The 21435-nt window shown below is 36.0% G+C and overlaps 1 protein-coding gene across 2 annotated transcripts in view; it reads left to right on the top strand.

Annotated features, from left to right (window-relative positions):
- The window catches only part of aebp2 (AE binding protein 2), a 149072-nt gene extending 128190 nt beyond the window's left edge, over positions 1 to 20882 (top strand). The window contains exons 8-9 of one of the 2 annotated variants that reach the window (XR_007936553.1): positions 18438 to 19407; positions 20048 to 20882. Coding sequence is in view for 1 of the 2 variants with exons in the window: in XM_028807131.2 (XP_028662964.1) it covers positions 19378 to 19407; positions 20048 to 20060 (43 nt within the window). In the remaining variant the exon portion in view is untranslated. The remainder of the gene's footprint in view (positions 1 to 18437; positions 19408 to 20047) is intronic. The other variant, XM_028807131.2, reaches the window with a different exon arrangement.
- The last annotated feature ends 553 nt before the right edge of the window (positions 20883 to 21435 follow it).

Genomic DNA, 21435 nt, shown 5'->3' on the forward strand with positions numbered 1-21435 from the left:
TGTACAATACTCTTGACAGTGGAATAGGTTATTCTTAGCCAGTAATTGCAGTGGAAAATGTGGTTAACATCCACTCATGCATGGGGAAAAAAATACCGTTGAATACCGTGAAACCGGGATAATTTAGAAAAATACCGTGATATAGAATTTTGGTCATACCGCCCACCCCTAGTTTATGCCTACATTTTGTAACATTTATTACTAAAATATGAAAAAGTTTCTTTTTTAACAATGTGTTTACACAGATTACTGTAGAAACGGAACACACGTGAAATGCGTGTGTTCCAAATAACGATCTATTATTTCCACTCTAAAACTCCACTTCACTCCAGATAATCAATCAAGGCATGAGCTGGGAGATGCTTGTGCACATTCTAAGTCCGTGGGGTGATGGAATAGCCGGCTGCTTGCAGCTTGTTTTTATCGGCACATTTAGAGGACAAAGGACGCTGGCGGAGAGGTGCAAATGGTTTTAAGGTGAGCTGGATCTACGAGTTTTTTCGTAGACTCTGGTAATTCTAGTGTTAAAGAATTATATGTTAATGTATATAGGGATGTTCTGAAATAGAAAAAGAAGCTTGGGAAGGATTTTCATCGTGACAGTATTGGTTCTTCCTGATAATGTGAGATGGAGTTTAGACCATCTGTTCACATCTTCTTCTTTGATTTTTTTCCCTTGCTGATAGCAAAATTGTGTTGAAAAAGCTCTTTATATTTATATATAATGTTTTACCCCATGATATTTAAAGTTTTCTGATAAAATAAATGGATAGATGTCCAGTCTAGTATTATATGCTAGAGAGTTCACTGGTAACTGATTTTGAGTCCAGATATCTTTTGAAATTCGGCTAGTTCATTAAGGAATACTGGTAAGGATGTTTGTGGGTCTGATATATACAGTACCATATCATCTGCATAGTGTTATTTTCTGTTCAAGTCCATTTGTGATAATCCCCTTTATCTCTAATGTATTTTGAAAGTGAATAGCTAGTGGCTCAATGGCAGTTATAAAAAACAATAGTGATAGAGAGCATCCTTATTGAGTGCCACATTCTAGTTTGAAGTAGTTTGAAATAATATTGTTAATACGGGCAGAGGCTTCTGGGCTGGTATAAAGTTATTTTATTATTCATGAACATATTTTTAGGCCAAACCCAAATGTGTGCAATGTGGTGAATAGGTAGTACAATTCAGCTCTGTCAAAGGCTTTTTCTATATCCAAAGATGATAAGATCTCTGGTGTGTTAGATTTTATGGGTGTGTGTATTACATTAGACAGATACCGGAGATTTGAAGTGTCTGCTTTAATGAAACAGGTTTGGTCTTGTGATATTACAGAAGGAAGCACTTTCACCATTATTCAAGCCAGAACTTTAGAGAGCTACACTCTACTCTGTTTGGAGCGGATGCATTTGTCTCTAAATAATACATTTGTTTGGAGGTGAATTCTGAAGTTCACAACTGCTAATTATAGGAGGTTAAGACACCCTCTACGAAATGAACATATAGGGCATAGTGATTCAAGTTCCCAGATCAGAGGGGCATGACCAGAGATAACAATAACATCATAGCATTTGATAGTGGGCAGTAAATTACTATCAATAAAGAAATAATCAGTTATTGACTAACTGTGATGTACTTGTGAGAAGAAAGAATATTCTCTTGAGTTGGGAATTTAAAAGCCCCATGGGTCTGATAAGTAATGATCCATTACAAACTCTGTGATTGTCTTTGCGGTATTAGATGTTATTTCCACTGTAGATAATGATCTGTCCAGGTCTGGATTTAAAACATAATTGAAGTCTCCAGCCATATAATTTTATAAGTGCTCATATTAGGAATTGATGAAAATACATTTTTGATGAAATCCCTGTCATCCACATTAGGTGCATAGATATTTGTCAGAATTACTTTAGATTGAATAAATTACCCATCAGCTTGACATAGCGCCCTTCATAATCAGATACTACGTCTGATAATACAAATGAGGTGTTTCCACACTTCCAGTTTTCTTTGTGTAGCTGGAGTGAAACTTTTGGCTGATACAATCTGTTTGCAGTTAAAACTGGTCCTTGCTTGTTAAGTGAGTCTCCTATAAAAAATACTGTCTTGGCATTTGGGCCTGTTAGGTGGGAGAATACTTTTTTTCTCCTTAAATTGTAATTGAGACCTTTTACTTTCTAGCTTACACAAAATTTGTAATCTTAAGTAAAAGTGGTATGTTGTTTCATAAATTGGCTTTAACCTTGATTTCATATTATTGTCAGGTAGTATGGCTAAGGAGCTTATTGTTAAGTTGGCACTTACATTTGTTGTGGTATAAAGGATAACTAAAAAGTAACCTGCTCTCTTTCTCATTTCTCCCTCTGCCCCCCAAACCACCACCCATATCCCCCACCCCACACCTTTTTTGTCTCTCCAAGTGAGACTAGACCACACTTATAGTCCCGGTCCTCTGATGTGCCAAAAAAACAAAGCACGTCCTAAACAAAACAAACCCTCAGCAAGTGTTAATTTGAGATATCTTATAATAGTACATTCCAGATACAATAAACCTGGAGTATAATGTTATAAAGTCTCTTGAGAGAAAAAAATAACAAAAAGAGGAACATTTTTCAGTCTACTAACACTTTACATTACTATAGTTACTTAATGGTTACCCAAATAAACATAATTTAATAGAATAAATTTCAATATAGTAACTGAAAAAATTGGACAAGAAATGAAATGTAAAAATGTGAAATGTAGTTATGGCCAATGTTACATTAATGATAAGTTCCATAGAATTTGCATTACCAAGACACTGTATGACTCTTGTTCATATTTTAAAGTATGTCGGGATCATTACTGTAAGTTTAGCTGGAAACAAGAGGCTGTATCTAATTTCAGATATTTATAAGCACTATTTAATGCTGAAGAGCAGGGGTTGCCAACTCTAGTCCTGGAGGATCACCATAGCTGCAGGTTTTCATTCTAACCCTTTTCTTAATTAGTGACATGTTTTTGCTGCTGATTCTTTTGAATTAATTTTAGCTGACTGTTTTTTTAAGATTTGTTCCCCTGAATTTCTTCCTTGTTCCTCTGAATCGCTTTATTTCTTTCCTTAAATGGCACCCAAACAGAAATTAAACGTGAAGTGAGTCAACCAACAGAAGACCAACTAAGTCAACTTACCAATTTCACTCCAACCAGTTGTTTAATTAGACAATGATTCTCGTTGTTAATTAAACCCATTCTTTAATTCCATGGCTTATTGCTGCTCTCGCAGTGCAATGGCAGACATTTCTGAAATTTTTGATTTTCTCATTTCTAAGAGCACTGTTTGGGATATGAGCAGATCAGCATTCCTGAGATCTTCATCTTTCCTTATTCTCAGATATTGTATGATGGACACAATTTGCTCTTCGTGTTTAGCTGCCAAAAAATAATGAGATAATAACCAATTAAGGAAAAATAAACCATTAAGGGGTCTGATTCTTCAAGAGCAAGTCAATTAAAATGAATTCAAAAGAAGTTAATTAGCAGCAAAACCAGGTCACTAATTAAGAAAAGGGTTAGAATGAAAACCTGCAGCCACGGTGGTCCTCCAGGACTAGAGCTGGCGATCCCTGCTGTAGAGTGCAGCTCGTTCAGCAGCTGTTGAAGGAGAGGAATCTGGGAATATTTGAATATGGTTGTTTTCAAACATAATCTCCTCATTCTGTCTGAGAATTACATCATATTTTCTCAGTGTCCAATTTAAAGTCCTTTTCTACTATTTAAAAAAGAAACAATCTAGCTATGAATTTCACTTGTTTTGAACGCCATGGTTTTCAGGAAGTGCTTTGATTCTGATGTGTTGATCATCAAGTACTCTGATTTTGTCCTTCATTTTGCTCATATTTTCCTGTATTATTTCATCAATTTTTGCTAGACATTTTTTAGGTTTACATCAAAGTTACTGCTGAAATGTACCTCTTGGACTTTTATATTCAGAAGAAGATTGCTTGTTCTGTTGTCTACTCTGTTGTGTTTTCGTGGTATATCCTTCTTTATATCTTCTTTTACATCATTTATTTTTGCCCCTAGTATAGTGATCAATACCCTCATCTCAGACAGCTTGTTTCCATCATCTCTGTGCACCAAAGGCGGTGTTTCATATCCCGTTGGAGTTTTTGTTGTTCAGTTGCAGGGGGTGTTGGTAGTAGTTGACAGTGGGGATAAAGAGGCCATGTTCGGTTCCAATATCCCATCCAAGATCAGCAAATTCTCATTGCCTGCCTAACTGGCAGTTTTTCTCTCATATTTGCTGTCGGCTATAGCACATGCTACATCGTGAGGTCCTGACTGATCTATTCCTTTACCTGTCTTTTCCATCTTGGTCTATGGTAACGTAAACTTGGGACTGCTTAGACTGTGATGAAACTTTAGGTACATCTTAATTCTTTTTCTGACCCCTTGGTCTCCTGCGCATATTTTTAATATACTTGTAATTGATTTCTCTCAGATTGATTAAATGCAGGATTTCTTGGATAGACAATAAAAAAGCTAGTAACACCTGAAACTGAAATAGACAAAATCAATAGCTTGCCGTCAACTATCCCGCAGTTATCCTTTTTTTGTGCTGCTGATATATATGACAGCTGACACAGGAGCATAAAGTTAGATAGATAGATAGATAGATAGATAGATAGATAGATAGATAGATAGATAGATAGATAGATAGATAGATAGATAGATAGATAGATAGATAGATAGATCCATCCATCCATCCATCCATCCATCCATCCATCCATCCATCCATCCATCCATCCATCCATCCATCCATCCATCCCAAGGGGATAGCTTGCATATTGTAATCTTTCTAGTTAGCAAATAAAAGGTGTCATTTTGCTTGGCTTTTCTCTACATTCATAATGGCTAACACGGTACAACACCCTAGTACTACAAATAATAATAGTAAAGACTTGCCACATGTGTGAAAGTAATGCTCTTCAACCACTGATTATATTTGTGCATGCTCACCTCATTGATATGTACTGATAAGGTCTGTTAAAATGGCATCAAACAGAGAGGATCATGGGGTGTTCACCTTGGCCCTAACAAGCTCTAAAATCAGCTTAAAGTGAAAGTATTCTATCATTTACTGAATTGAAGAGAAAATACAGGAAGTAGAAGAAACAGAAAGGACAAAGCCATTCAAAATGTGCAATCAATGCTACATCATTTTGCTTTCCATTGAATGCAGTAAGACTGCATTAAAGTACCAAGTGTAGCATTTGAGCTTCTACTAGAAAAACAAGTTTGAATTTCGATCAAGGATCAGTGATAATCTACAGTATTTCCAGCTATAAAATTTATTTTGTGCACTGCTTAGACTTTGTTTATCATTTTTAAACTGTAATTATACTGTAGTTTATAAATGTGATGTGTGTTTTTCAGGCTTACATCCAGACAGCAAAAATCAAAAGTATTGGTAGTAATAAAGTAAAACACTACTAATCATCTTCTTCGTTCGGCTGTTCTGGTTAGGGGTTGCCTCAGCGGATCATCTTGTTGCATATCTTCCTGTATTCTACATCTTGCTCTGTTACACCCATCACCTGCATGTCCTCTCTCACCACATCCATAAACCTTAGGCCTTTCTCTTTTCCTCTTCCCTGGCAGCTCTATCTTTAACATCTTTTTCCCTATATACCTAGCATCTCTCCTCTGCACATGTCCAAACCAACGCAATCACGCCTTTTTGACTTTGTTTCCCAACCGCCCAACCTGAGCCGACCCTCAGTTGTACTCATTTCAAATCCTGTCCATCCTCGTTACTGTAATCTTTTATTCTTTTCTTACAACTTGTTCAGTACTTCATAAAACATTAGTGTATAATCTGGTATTCTTTTCAAAGAATATGTAATGCAAAGTAATAAGAGCACCTTTTGCTGTACGTAACTTGTAGTTGATGCTATAATAATTAATATGGAAAATATCCATTTAAGCAAATGGGATGTAATAGGATATTGTTTTGGAAACATTTTGAATTATTTATTTTTTTAAGAATTTTTCTTGTCCTTATAATGGTAAGTGGTACCGTGGGCAAGAGACTAATGCAGCTCAGTGCACTTGGGTTATCCTAAGTCTATCAAAGCACTACTTTCTTTTTGTTTCTTACAAAGCTACAAACTAGTTGTACAACAGACATTATGTAAATGGAAAAGCACATTGGCTAGCATTGCTATTTTCAGATTCCAAGCACAGTTGTTGTCTGTGTGGAATTTACATGTTCCTTGAGTCTAAGTGGGTTTCTTTCCACTTACTCAAAGAGAAACATATGTACTAAAATAAAGTGTTTTGAGCTCCAGCTGTCCATAGAGTGTTATTGTGAATGCCTGTTTAAAAGAGTTTAATTCTACTTGTGACCTTCAATAGGTATTTTCCAGTGCAACTGTGAGGAAATAAATGGTTCTGGAGAAGAGATGGGTGGGTTAAAAAAAACACACACTCTCTAACATACTTGTTGAAATAATATCAAAACTATTTGTAATTATTACAACAAAATCAATAAAGTACACAGAAATCAAATGGGACAGGCACTGAACTCAAGATTAAAAACATCCATGGCCAGGATGCCACTTTGCTCCACACAGGAATATGGGGCATGCAGTTTTGAATATGGACCGCAGCGCATGCAACGATCAGGAAGTGGTAGCAAATTGCAGACACTTTTGTGGAACTTTGGTTTACAGTGATAAGAAAAAGTATTTGCACCATTCGTGATATCCTGCATCTTTGTATATTTCTTACAATGAATGGCTTCAGATTTTAAACACAATTTAATATGGCTAGTGTGAACTAATATATTTAAGTAATAAAGCTATCAAGCTTGTATTGTCCATGTAAAATGTTAATGGCCGCCCTAGTAACTTAGTCATCAAATTGCTAATTAGACCCAGCAGCCTCATCGGAACAGTCGGCCCCTTTGAACCTAAACCTCACCATATATTGACCCTTGCCATAGGTGTGAAGTGGTCAGGGCAAGGTTTCTAGAAGAATACTGATTGATCCCCAGGCTTTTATAATAATGTTCTGTATACAGACAAGTCAAATTAGAACTCTTTTTGGCACCAAGGGTAATATTGAGTCTGCCTTAAAGCTAACAAAGCATTTGACAATAAGAACATCATATGTACAAAACATAAAAGTGTTAATATGATGGTATAGAGATGATTTTCTGCGTTGGGACCTGTAAGACTTAATATAATCCATGACCTGAAGCTGACACGTAATTGGCTTATATAGCAGGACAGTGACCCATAACACAAATGCAGGTCTACAGCTGCATGTCTCTGAAGAAACAAAATTAAAGTTTTTTCTAGTTAAAGTCCTAACTTGAACCCTGTAGAGATGTTATGTCTGAATTAAAATGTTTCTGCAGTGAATAGTGGTCTAAAATTCCTGAAGAGCAAGGTGAAAGACTGATATCAAATTATAGCAAGCGTTTTGTGGCATTTACTGCTCCTAAAGTTAATGTAGCCAAGTATTGAAATTATGATGGCAATTACTTTTTCACATAGGTTATAGAGGTGTTGGATAACTTTGTTCCTTAAATACAAAATAGTAACTATCTAAAAATGGTATCTTTTCAGTGAGGTTCTCCTTCTCTGCATTGTGTGTAGGGATCTGAGACCATTAAACAACATTTATTTATATAGCACATTTCCATACAAACGATGTCATCTTGTAAAGCACTTTGGTCTACAAACAGAAAGTTATATGAAACGAAAAGCGAATACGATAAGGCAATAATATTAAAGAAAAAGTAATAAAGAAAAAGGTAAGGTCAGATGGCCGGGAGGATAGAATAAGCTAAAAAAAGAAAAACTCCAGATGAACTGGAGAGAAATGAAAAAAAAAAAACACAAAACCTGCATGGGTTCCAAGGCCAGAAAGACCACACAGCCCCCACTGGGCATTCTACCTAACATAAATGTTCTTCAATCAGTCCTTTTGGTCTTCAGGCTTCACCTGATAGAATCTGATAATGTTGATTTTGTGGACAGCATGGACACCTACCTTTAATCCATCAATTCAGGTGGCTGCATGTTGCCTTGATCGGGTGGTAGTGAAGAGCTGGAAAAGACAGCAGAAGATAGTGGAGATTACTACAGATTGTGGATCTCTGAAGAATATGATAATTATATGCCCGTACAGTCTATCAGGAATACATCTAAAATGTAGCTACTAAAAAGCCATATTAAAATGATGGATCTGTAGCAGTTTTTTTAAATGATCCACAGCACTAGCCTGCAAATTTCTCTCGGTAAAGTATTCCAGATTTTGGGTGCATAACAGCAAAAGGCCGCCTCACCACTTCTTTTAAGCTTAGCTCTTGGAATTATAAGCAGACCTCCATTCTATAAAATAACCTCAAACAGAGTATATTAGGAAGGGAAAAATGCTTGTTTACAGTGTTTTAGTTAAAGATGTGAGTTAGTAAATATTTTAGTTGTTACTCCATTGGTCTTTTTTTGTTTTTTTATAGAGACTAGGTTTTTTTGTTTTTTTATAGAGACTAGTATTGCCTTCTTGTAAAGTTGCTAATAGTCATATTTTATTTGACTTATCCACTTAATTCTGTATGAATATCTTTTTCAATTATTAAATGTACTGTTCCATTTGATATCTACAATATTATTACTAATGGAAACCACCTATAAGTTCTTCTCCCCACTCCAGACAATGTATGAGAGTGCACATTCTGTCTCTCCTCTTCTTGTAATACCTTTAACACAGAGAGAGGCACACACACACACTCAGAGTTGAGCAGTCTCAAAGTGCTTAATCCAGTCAAGAGTTGGTTTGGGGCAGGGCATGTCTATCTCAGCTGCATTTGATGCAAAGCAGAAGTTGAATCCTAAAGGGGGCTGATTCATCACATATCCCACCCGTGTATAGACAGATGTTGGGCAATTTGTTTTTGTGAACACGTTTAAACCAACGTTTGAAAGCAGCAGTCCCCATAACTTTACAGGGATGCGAAAGAAGTTAAATATTTGATAGCCTTTTGAAACTGGGGCATTGAAGCAGGAATCCAAGCTTTTAATCTCTAGTTTTTCTTCATATATCCCTGGAACGTGCCAAGACAGCCTTGCACATTTCTGACTTTTTAAACATAATTGGAATAGAAGTTGGACCATATATGAAAATATCAATGGTTCCATAAGAAAAAGGGCACTGCCTTGCAATCTCAGGAAAGCATCGCAAGCATAGTGAATCAGAGATTCTGAAAACTTTTTATTGTATCTTGGAAATTAGTACATAATTGGATATGCTGAATGAAATGCTTAAAAGAAAGTGACACCGTTTTCCTGTCATTTAAGAAACTGTTAAGCAATACATCAATCTGATTTTTAAAAAAAAAAAGTGTGTGAAGGTGTTTTCTATCAAGAAAAATAAGAATTTAGTTTATGTCCTTATTGTAGTTGCTTTGCATGATGAGCATGAAGCACCTCAAGGTTAATTGTCTGTTTCAATTTGCTGTTATTAAATTCTTCAAATCATTTACCTCTGGTTATTTTGGAAGTATGTTGTCATGTTCATTAAACCTTCAATGAAGCAGAAGATAAAAGGTTCAGAGTTTGTAGTGTTGCTATCAATTAGTTGGATTTAATGATAAAGTATAAATCAGTATGTCGTGAGAATTGGAACAATTTTACAAATGTAAAAACAAAGTTTTTCTTTAACTTATGGAAAAGTCAGCTTAGAAAGGAAGAGGAAACATGAAGAAAGCATGTAATATCCCTGCAAACTCAAAATTTAAAGTTAATAACAGTGCAGTAACTCTTATATTAAGAAGCATTAAACAAAATTGCTACTGCTATTGAAAATTTGTCAGCACCTTCATGCAAGACTGTCTACTCTCTATACACTATTAAACACAGTGGGCTGTAACACCCACCTTTTGTTACAGTAGTTTAGAAACAAGAAACTTATTATTTATTTTAATTTCTGTGTTGAGATTTTATTATAGATTTAATTACTAATGAAACATAGTGTGTGCTCTAAACTGGGTAAAGATGAAACAATGGTTTCCTTGAAATGGCATTTTTCTTTTTGTGACAAATTCTGTCAGCTTTCAGAGAAACAACACCCTCTATTAAACAAAGAAGGCAGACTTAATGATGGACTTTAATGTTCAGCAGGAAAAAGCAGAGAAAGTGAGAGGGACCTTGATGTAAGACACAGGACAGGGTGTAGGTAAATTTCAGTGACTTATCAGTCTAATACCGGAGGTGATGGTTTTTGCATTGTATGGTCGTGATTAAATAAACAATATTATTTCTGTAAAAGGAATAACTAAACTCTATAATTGCAAATAAAGAAATAGGACAGAGATCATACACATCTAACATCATACTTTACTCCTATGGCAAAAGTCAGACATCTGGCCTCACCCAAATATGGACCCCACCTTATACTTTGTCCCACAGTGAGGGGCAGTTGTAGCAAGTGGCTGTGCATGCACATTACTGACATGGCACGGAGCATGCATTAATTAGAAAAGAAACAACACCCACTGTTTCTATCAACCTATGAATGTGGTTGGAGTGATGTGGTTGCTAGTATATTTTAATACTGGTTTCCGATGTGGCCAAATACTATCCATTAATGGTCTGATCACTTAAAAAACAATGTCAAATATAAACAGAGCTGGAGGTTGGTTGGACTGCAGATAGAGAGAGAGAAGGAGAGGTTGTTTCATAAAGGATGCCCAAAGAGGCACTGGAAGCTAAAAAAAAAAAAAAAAAAGTATGGTAAAATGGAATTTACCATTTTATTTATAAATTCTTTTTTTTTTTTTTTTTTACTCTCTTTAGAAAAAAATGCATAGTACAGTAATCCCTCACCTATCGCGGGGGTTGCGTTCCAGAGCCCCCCGCGATAGGTGAAAATCCGCGAAGTAGCGACCTATATTTATTTTATTATTTATACATATTTTAAGGCTTTATAAACCCTTCCCACACTCTTATAAACCTTTCTCACTCTCTTGTTAACCTTTCCCACGCTCTTATAAACACTTCCTATGCTCTTAAACACTTTCTACATTCTTAAACACCTCAGACCAACACTGCACACTGCACGCAGCGATCAGACGTCAATGTGTCTGCACTCGCTTTGTGAAGGGGGGCAGCTGAACTCAAGCTGAGCAGAAATGGACTTTGTGCTGCTTCTGCCAAAATGCCTGCTTGTCGCTCTGCGCGAGGAGTGTGTGTGTGGGTGTGAGAGCTGAACGCACCTTCGCTCAAACCCCCCCTCCCCGGAAGCGCAGTACGCTCCTGCCACTTCGCATTGTCAAGGGGGTGGGGAGCTGAATGAACACTAAGGAGAAGTGGACTTTGTGCTGGCTTTGTGCTGCTTGTCCCTCTGCGTGTCAATAATTTAAAAGCCTGTACATCACCAATTTTCCTGTCTCACTGTCTTGTCTTGCGTGAAGTTAAAATGTTTTATAATAGTGAGATGTTACTCATATCCTTAGCCCGACATCCACATATCATATGTGTTAACAAAGTGTGTTTTATAAGTTTACATGTGTTTAAAGCATGTGGGATGGGTATTTTAAGGCTTAAACTATAAAAATGTTTATTTATATGGTCTTTCTATATCGCAGATTTTCTCCTGTTGCTGATGGGTCTGGAACATAACTTCCGTGATAGGCGGGCAATCACTTGTATTTAAAAACCCGCGAAGTCGTGAATCCGCAAAAAGTGAACCGTGAAGTAGCGAGGGATTACTGTACACTGGTTTTGAAATCCAGTTTACCTCTGTACCCTAATAGTGTTTTAGTTGTAACCTTCAACTTATGAAAGTAACTTTTGAACAAATTGATTTCATTGTGATGTGAACAACACAAAATTACAGTAATATTTTAAGTAATTGCACTAAATAAACATATACAGTAATCCCTCCTCCATCGCGGGGGTTGCGTTCCAGAGCCACCCGCGAAATAAGAAAATCCGCGAAGTAGAAACCATATGCTTATATGGTTATTTTTATATTGTCATGCTTGGGTCACAGATTTGCGCAGAAACACAGGAGGTTGTAGAGAGACAGGAACGTTATTCAAACACTGCAAACAAACATTTGTCTCTTTTTCAAAAGTTTAAACTGTGCTCCATGACAAGACAGAGATGACAGTTCAGTCTCACAATTAAAAGAATGCAAACATATCTTCCTCTTCAAAGGAGCAAACAAATCAATAGGGCTGTTTGGCTTTTAAGTATGCGAAGCACTGCGGCACAAAGCTGTTGAAGGCGGCAGCTCACACCCCCTCCGTCAGGAGCAGAGAGAGAGAGATAGAGAGAGACAGATAAAAAAATCAATACGTGCCCTTCGTGCTTTTAAGTATGCGAAGCACCGTTCAGCATGTCGTTTCAGGAAGCACCTGCACAAAAGATAGCAACGTAAAGATAATCTTTCAGCATTTTTAGACGAGCGTCCGTATCGTCTAGGTGTGCGAACAGCCCCCCTGCTCAATCCCCCTACGTTAGGATCAGAGAAAGTCAGCGCAAGAGACAGAGAAAAGTAAGCTGGGTAGCTTCTCAGCCATCTGCCAATAGCGTCCCTTGTATGAAATCAACTGGGCAAACCAACTGAGGAAGCATGTACCAGAAATTAAAAGACCCATTGTCCTCAGAAACCCGCGAAGCAGCGAAAAATCCACGATATATATTTAAATATGCTTACATATAAAATCCGCGATGGAGTGAAGCCGCGAAAGGCGAAGCGCGATATAGCGAGGGATTACTGTACATTATTTAGATCCTGTATATTTATTAATTTCTTTATATTGTCTGTTATTGTTTATTTCCTATTAAGCAGTTTACATAAACTGATTTTTACACTGATAAGCCCAAGTAGGAGAAAAGTACAAAACCTTTTACATTTTAATAAACTATATAACTTAATATTGTCTGATTGAACATTACAAAAACCTCCAAATAAACAGCAAGAAAACTGAGTAGTTGTAAAATTTTATATTAAGTGAATTTAGACATTCAGAGTAATGAGGTTAAATGGAGAAATTGCATCACAAGCACTATCTGTCAGTCATTTTTGGCTGCCCAGGCATAGGCTGCAGACTAAGGGTATATAGTCATATGAAAAAGTTTGAGAACCCCTCTCAGCCTGCATAATAATTGACTCTACTTTCAACAAAAAAACATAACAGTGGTATGTCTTTCATTTCCTAGGAACATCTGAGTACTGGGGTGTTTTTCGGACAAAGATTTTTAATGAAGCAGTATTTAGTTGTATGAAATTAAATCGAATGTGAAAAACTGGCTGTGAAAAATTTGAGTACCCTTGGAATTTTGCTGATTTGAATGCATGTAACTGCTCAATACTGATTACTTGCAACACCAAATTGGTTGGATTAGCTCGTTAAGCCTTGAACTTCATAGACAGGTGTGTCCAATCATGAGAAAAGGTATTTAAGGTGGTCAATTGCAAGTTGTGCTTCCCTTTGACTCTCCTCTGAAGAGTGACAGCATGGGATCCTCAAAGCAACTCTCAAAAGATCTGAAAACAAAAATTGTTCTGTCTCATGGTTTAGGGGAAGGCTACAAAAAGCTATCTCAGGTTTAAACGGTCAGTTTCAATGTAAGGAATGTAATCAGGAAATGAAAGGCCACTGGCACAGTTGCTGTTAAACCCAGGTCTGGCAGGCCAAGAAAAATACAGGAGCGGCATATGCGCAGGATTGTGAGAATGGTTACAGACAAGCCACAGATCACCTCCAAAGACCTGCAAGAACATCTTGCTGCAGATGGTGTATCTGTACATCGTTCTACAATTCAGTGCAATTTGCACAAAGAACATCTGTATAGCAGGGTGATGAGAAAGAAGCCCTTTCTGCACTCATGCCACAAACAGAATCGCTTGCTGTATGCAAATGCTCATTTAGACAAGCCAGATTCATTTTGGAACAAAGTGCTTTGAACTGAAGAGACAAAAATTAAGTTATTTTGTCATAAAAAGCGCTTTGCATGGCGGAAGAAGAACACCGTATTCCAAGAAAAACACCTGCTACCTACTGTCAAATTTGGTGGAGGTTCCATCATGCTGTGGGGCTGTGTGGCTAGTTCGGGGACTGGGACCCTTGTTAAAGTCGAGGGTCGGATGAATTCAACCCAATATCAGCAAATAATTCAGGATAATGTTCAAGCATCAGTTACAAAGTTGAAGTTATGCAGAGGTTGGATATTCCAACAAGACAATGACCCAAAACACAGTTCGAAATCTACAAAGGCATTCATGCAGAGGGAGAAGTACAATATTTTGGAATGGCCGTCACAGTCCCCTGACTTGAATATCATCGAAAATCTGTGGGATGATTTGAAGCAGGCTGTCCATGCTTGGCAGCCATCAAATTTAACTGAACTGGAGAGATTTTGTGTGGAAGAATGGTCAAAAATACCTCCATCCAGAATCCAGACACTCATCAAAGGCTATAGGAGGCGTCTAGAGGCTGTTATATTTGCAAAAGGATGCTCAATTAAGTATTGATGTAATATCTCTTTTGGGGTGCCCAAATTTATGTACCTGTCTAATTTTAATGTCACTGCTGAAATACTACTGTTTCCATAAGGCATGTCATATATTAAAAGGAAGTTGCTACTTTGAAAGCTCCGACAATGATAAACAAAAATCCAAAGAATTAAGAGGGGTTTCCAAACTTTTTCATATGACTGTATGCAGGCCTTTGGCATGGCCTGTATCTGTATTTTAAAAGAGCACAGTAGTACAATAAACTTTCAAGAAGATGCACTACAACTTTCTGCATTATAAAGGTAAAGTAATGCATAGATATCAAGTCCTTCCCGCAATGCCCTACTCCTTTAAGGGAACTAACCACAAAGTCAGTGTCTGAAAAAAAAGTCAAAATACCAAAGATTTACCTGTTACAGTTGAAGAGCAAAAAATGGCCAATACTAATTTGTAGAGGGTGATGGCTGCATCACCTTTCTGTTTTACGCCCGTAACACCTAGCTTTATTTATCACTTATAAATGAAAATAAATATTATGGAAACTTATAAAGAGAAAATAGAATTGAACTCTGCTCTGAACACCATACATTGTTACAGAGAAGATTGATAAGGTACCTCAGGTCAAGACATAGTTTGATCTCTGACAGTCTCCTGTTTCAGTTTATGCATGAGCATGTGTGTATTAGTTAGCTGGGTAACATGATGTTTCACCATTTCAACTTGATTTGATCAAGAGGTACCATGACAAAAATATTTTCTAAATTAGAAGAAATGATTCATATTACTTAAAATGTGATTTATCACACCTAATGAGGAAAAAAAAACAAAAGCAAAATTATTCCAGTTTAACTGGCTGCAGGAACAAATGCACATATGTTTATCATAAGAATGAAAAATGTGTAGCATTTTTCATATGCTAAGTAATAATAAACTGCTGATTTTTTTTTTTTTAAACATGTGAGATATTGGCCATTAACAAAATCTGTAACAAGCACTAACCTGTGTTTTTTTTTTTTTTTTCTTTTTCTTTAAGCATGCAAAGTAAGCACATTTTTTCTTAAACACTGAAATTCATCATAATAAAAACAGTGATAATATAAAAATAACACAAACTTATTTCACAACTTCATATGTAATAATAATGCATTTTCACTCTTTTACAGTTTCTGTTAATGCCTTGTGTGTCATCTTTCTAATAAGCCTTTTTTTAATTAAAAAAGACAGCCCTAACATTATTATTACAAATTACTGGCAGAAACATCATAAAAGAGTGAGACTGGTGTTAAATGTAATGCCAGTACTTAGTGAGTTAATGAGGTTAGTTAATGATAGATCCAATGTGTATTGAGGTTATGTGAAAAGGCACTGTCCTTTTACTATATTGCTTTCTAATGGGATATGTTTTGTGTTGGTGGAAAGAGATATGCCTTGTAACTGAATGCTGATGCCTAGGACTTAGTCGCTCATCTAGAAATCTGGTCTGAAATCAAAAAAACTATGAAACAAGCTGGAAAGTGGTGAGTCAACTGTCCCCTGCGGGTGGCATGGAAGAAGAAAATAGGAAGGTGGCTAGTTGTTTTAGCATGCTTGCAAGAAAAATGGAAAGGAGTGCTGCTTCCTGGAAGCCAAAAACAAGCTGGCTCCTAAAGATTTATTCTGGGTAATTCATGGCAACCAGGAGCATGAACATGTGCTTTTTATATGATGAGCATGCTTGTTTGCTCTGCTTTCATTTTTGTATAAAAATTGCAACTAATTCAGTAAATGCAGTTCCTGAAAGTCTATCACTGTGTTCCTTTTACAGTAACGTCCAAACAGCGCAGCTGTTGATAGTTAAAGGGGAAAAAGTAATATGTGTGATAATATGCAAGCATGAGTCACTTGGGAGAAGGTTTCAGGCATGGTAGCCAGCTCAGGGAGAGTGTGTTGAATTTAGAAACATTATTCACTTGTGGATATCCATTTGTACATATTTTTACAAAAAGTTTTTTTATTTTTATTTTGAGACTGAAGATATAGGCAATGTTGATGCCAAGCTAAAAAGTTCCCTTCCTTTCTAAGGCATTAAGTGTTATGCTCATATATTGTATGTTTTAAACAGAGGATGACTGAGGTCTCTATTACCAACTTCTTGCTTATGCTGAAATTGAGTGATTGTCCTGCACATTTGTGTCAGAGGCAAATGTCTTCTCTGTAAGACATTTCATCATTATTCGTGATCAAGACAATGATACAAATGGGGTTATATTTGGTCACACAAGTCATAGGTGCAAAAAAGTACAGCACAGGTCACTACACAGTATCTTATAGATTGTCTGCAGTAAGGACCAGTTTGGAGAAAGTGGTGCTGCTGGTCCACACAAGTTGGGTTATGCTAATTAGAGAGTCCATGTTGCAAAAATTCTGTCTAAAAAGATCTTTGAATTTCCTTGTGACTGTTTGTTTGAGACAATATGCATAAAGTGTTCTAATGTATTATTTGAAGTACATATGTCTTTATTCAGATTTATTTTCTAACAGATTTAGCACAGTCAGCAATGATGAGCTTAAATGTAAACTTGAATAGCAATAGTTATTGGAAGAAGTTTTGGCAATTTTGGGCATCCCTGTCTTGTTCCAAGCTTTAATATAAAGTGATCAAAAATTATGTTTGTTTTCCCGAGCTTGAGTTTCTTGGCTAGAATATAGTAACTTGTTCCCAAGTTCAAATACTGGGTCCAAATCCAAATTGGAGTAGTATTCTAAAGAGAGGTCCCCATTCTATATAATTTGCTTTTTCAGCATCAACATTAGGGATACTATAGTTGTATACTCTATATTAAATGATTATAGGTTTGACAATATGTGTCTGCCATTAAACAAGTCAATTTGGATCTTGAATTACTATTGAAGGGAACACCCTTTTTACTCATTTTCACAGAAACATTTGCCAATATCATAACATCAACTTGGCGGCATGATTCAACAGTGGTAGTGCTGCTGCCTCACAGTAAGGTTTGCTTCCCCGGTCCTCCCTGTGTGGAGCTTGCATGTTCTCCCTGTGACTGCGTAGGTTTCCTCCCACTGTCCAAAGACATGAAGGTTAAGTGACAACATTAAATTGGCGCAAAAGTGTATTTGGTCTGTGAGTGTGTGCATGTGTGTTTGCCCTGCAATGGACTGTCCAGGGTTTGTTCCTGCCTTGTGCCCTATGTTAGCTCTGATAGACTCAAGCACCCCATACAACCCTGGTCTGAATTAACTGGGTTAGAAAATGACGCAACCAAACATCAATTATCTAAACCCATTTCCCCAGAATTCTAAAATGTGCATTAAATGGAGTCTTGTCATGGCAGCATTTAGTGTAAGGCAAAAACCAAACTTGAATGGACATCAGTCAACCATAGGGCACATCCTCTTATTCTAGGTACGCTTACCTCATGTGCATCATTGGAAAGTAGTAATAAAATGAATATTGATGGACATTCAACTTTCTGTAATTTTTCTTACTGTCAAGCAGATTAGCAGTAGTCCATACTGCCTGCATGTTGACCTGATGAAGAAAATGAGAATCTTTGACTGTGCATGTCAAAGTTCTGTCTTGAATTTAATAGATACCTGTCAGTTATGAATGAGCTGCAAAACCATTTCTGAGGTTCTGGGACTCCACTAAACCACAATGAAAACCATACTCTCCAAGTGGAAGACACTTGGAGCAATAGTGAGTCCTCCCAGGGGTAACTGGCCTTCCAAAGTTACTTCAAGAACACAGCATACAATCATCTTGAAACTGCAGACATCTGCATTAACAAATGTCAGTGTTTATGACTCTCTACAATCTGAAAGACATTTTTCAAAAGTGGGATTCATTAGAGAGCAGCAAAGTGGAAACTACTGCTAACTAAGAAGAACATAAATGTTTGTCTTTCATTTGCCAGGAACACCTGGATGGGAAAATGTTCTATGGATGGATGAGACAGAAATGGAACTTTTTGGACAACATGAATCTTAATATGTCTGGTGCAAAGAAAACCGCACTCCACGGCAGCAACATCATTCTCAACAGTCAAACATGGTGGTGTTTTGCAGCATCAGGCCCCGGACCACTTGTCATAATTGAAGGAAGCAGAAAGTCTGAAAATTAGAAGATTGCCTGGTCATCCATCCTTGACCTAAAACTGAAGCATATTTGGGTCATGTTGCAAGACCACAAAAGCAAATCCACATCCAAATTGGTGAAATGAAATATAATTAAAGTTTTGGCCTCCTCTACTCAAAGTTCACCTAAAACTAATACAGATGCTGTGGCAGACCTGAGCTTGAAACATGTTTTTAAATAAAGTAGTTTTTCAAAATTCTTCCACAGCAACATGAAAAGATTAACATCGTATTAAAGCAGTTTGGTTGAAGACCTGAATCCATTCAGTGTCAAAAATTCACTGTAATAGAGAAAATCAGTTTATGGAAATTTGTGCAAATACTTTTTTGTGTTGATTTTGGGAAGGAACCATTTTCATAATTGTAAATGGCATATTTATATCTGTATGTGAACATGTGAATACAAGTGTAACAAATACATATAAATATCTTTAGTCATGTACATGTACCTTTTGATAATGTTTTGACCTCTGTCTCCTCTGTACAATTTTTAATTGTCCTAGCATATTGTATTCTATTCATGGCAGAAAAATAAAGAAATGTATTGGTGAAAATAGCACATTTAAAATAAAGTATTTGCTGGTAACAATTAGTCAATTAGTCCCATTGGGATTAATAAAGTATCTATCTATCTATCTATCTAAAAGTATTTTAAAATCCTTATCTTCCTACACTTTATCACTGTATTTTTACAAAATCATCTTTGTTGTTTCTCCCTAGAACAATGCCACAGAAGAGGCTGAAGCGAAGGTAAGATACTTCCCAGCAAATGGAGTCCCCACTATATATTTAAACATGATCTTGGAATAGAAAAGAACTTTGGCACATATCCATTGATCATTTTCCTTTTGGCACCAACTTGTAATCATGAATTGTCATTTGCACTTGTCATAAATAAGTAAGTAGGCTGACATTGGGGTGGCACATTTATAGTTTTTCCATATAATTTTATTAGCATCTCTAAAAATTAGAATCCTGACATCTTCAAAATATGTTCCATGTGACAGTAAAAAAAAAACATTTAATAGTCTCATTTGTTAAGTACTGTATCAATACATATTTCAAGGGGAAAAAATTAATAGTTTAACTAAATTACCATTCTTATTACCTGACTCTCAGTAATCTGTGCTGTAACGTGAATACCATCTTCAAGCAAGAAGGCAGCTACTTATATTTAGGAAAGGCTTTTCTCTCATATAGCAAATCTGCAATAGGAAGTGACTGTCTTTGTGGGATCTTAAGGCATTGAGCCACCAATCAGTTGTCAAAATTTATTATACTTCATCTTTTTCACCAAAATGTGTACTGTATTTTTTTCTTTTATGGATTGCATCAATAAAAGATGTAAGACAGGAAATAAAACTAAAGTGAACACACTCTTTACTTTTAGGATGTTCTTCTAGAACAAGACGGTGCTCTCTTGTCGTTTCCTGCTGCTATTTCTGGACAAGGAGACGTAATAAACTGGGATTTTATGTTTGTATTTTTCAATAGTTTTTCTAGTGCGCCAAAGTTTGCAGCCAATTTTCCTATAATGTTATTTTTTGATTATGAATATATCACAGAATTTCATTGTGTTGTGTATTATTTGAAGAAAAATGTGGATTTTGTTTTTTTTTTTTTTTTTTGTTTTGTTTTTTTTTTAATAGTTGGAGCTAAAATTAGCTCCTTGTAATATGTTAGCTTAATAGAAGGTGAATTATTGTTGCAAATAGAAAAATAGTGCTTGTAAATATTTTTGCAGATTTGTAATATATTTTTATACCATAAAATGTACTGTAGATTTTTTTGGCATGAAAACTAAATTGTATATACTGTGGTAGGAATAATGTTGAAGGATTATGTAATTGATTAGTGCTAAATAGCTGTTTGAAACAGGCGCACCTTTCTTGCTAACATTATTTAATTAGCAGACACTATGTGGATTATGTGCTGATTCTATATTTGCAGACACTTCTGTTTTGTATCTTTAAAAGTGCTGTTCTGGATTTAAAGCTTAAACAGAATTAATTTAATATCTGATCATGTGAAATACTGAATGTGTATATCTAAATAACGTTTTTTTTTTAGTTTATACAAGTTAAAAACAATAGTTGTACCTTTAAGCACTTGATTATTCTTTTGCAAATTCTGTATTTTAAGGGGAGAAAAAATAAAATGTGCTTTAGCTTTTGCTGTTAATTAAGTTTTTGTAATAAAACAAAACATATGAAAAGCTTATCCAAGAGGTGTGAGTTGGATTTGTTTTTTATTTTGTTTGTAGTTGATGTGTCTGAAAGTACTGCATCTCTTTTTATGCCTGAACTTTGAAGACTTACAATTTTCTCTTATTTACCATTAAGAATATTTTTTTTCCTGTGAAATTAAGCTTTTTCCAGTGAATTAACCACTGTACATAAGAACTAGACAAGTATAGAAATAGAAACCAAAGTGAGAAATTACAATTACAATTGTAGGCAAATATTAAAAAAGAAAAAAACATACCAGGCAGAGAAATCAACTAGATGAGATGACAATCCATCTGAATTGAAAGGGTTAACTGTTAATAATCCAAAAATTTGTTTGGCCTGCCATAAGAACAGGCACATCCTTGCGTCCAAAAATGAATAGGAATTGATGTGAGGATTATGCAAATATGGAACATCACTATATCATTCTTTCCCACTCTTCTACACATCTTTCAAAATTGTGGTGTTTATGTCTTTCATTTGTTTCCATCTTGAGATCTTTTTCTTCTGTAAGACATGCTTTCAGATTAATATCACTAAACTGCCTTTA

Source organism: Erpetoichthys calabaricus, chromosome 1, assembly GCF_900747795.2.
Source record: "Erpetoichthys calabaricus chromosome 1, fErpCal1.3, whole genome shotgun sequence".
NCBI lineage: Eukaryota > Metazoa > Chordata > Cladistia > Polypteriformes > Polypteridae > Erpetoichthys > Erpetoichthys calabaricus.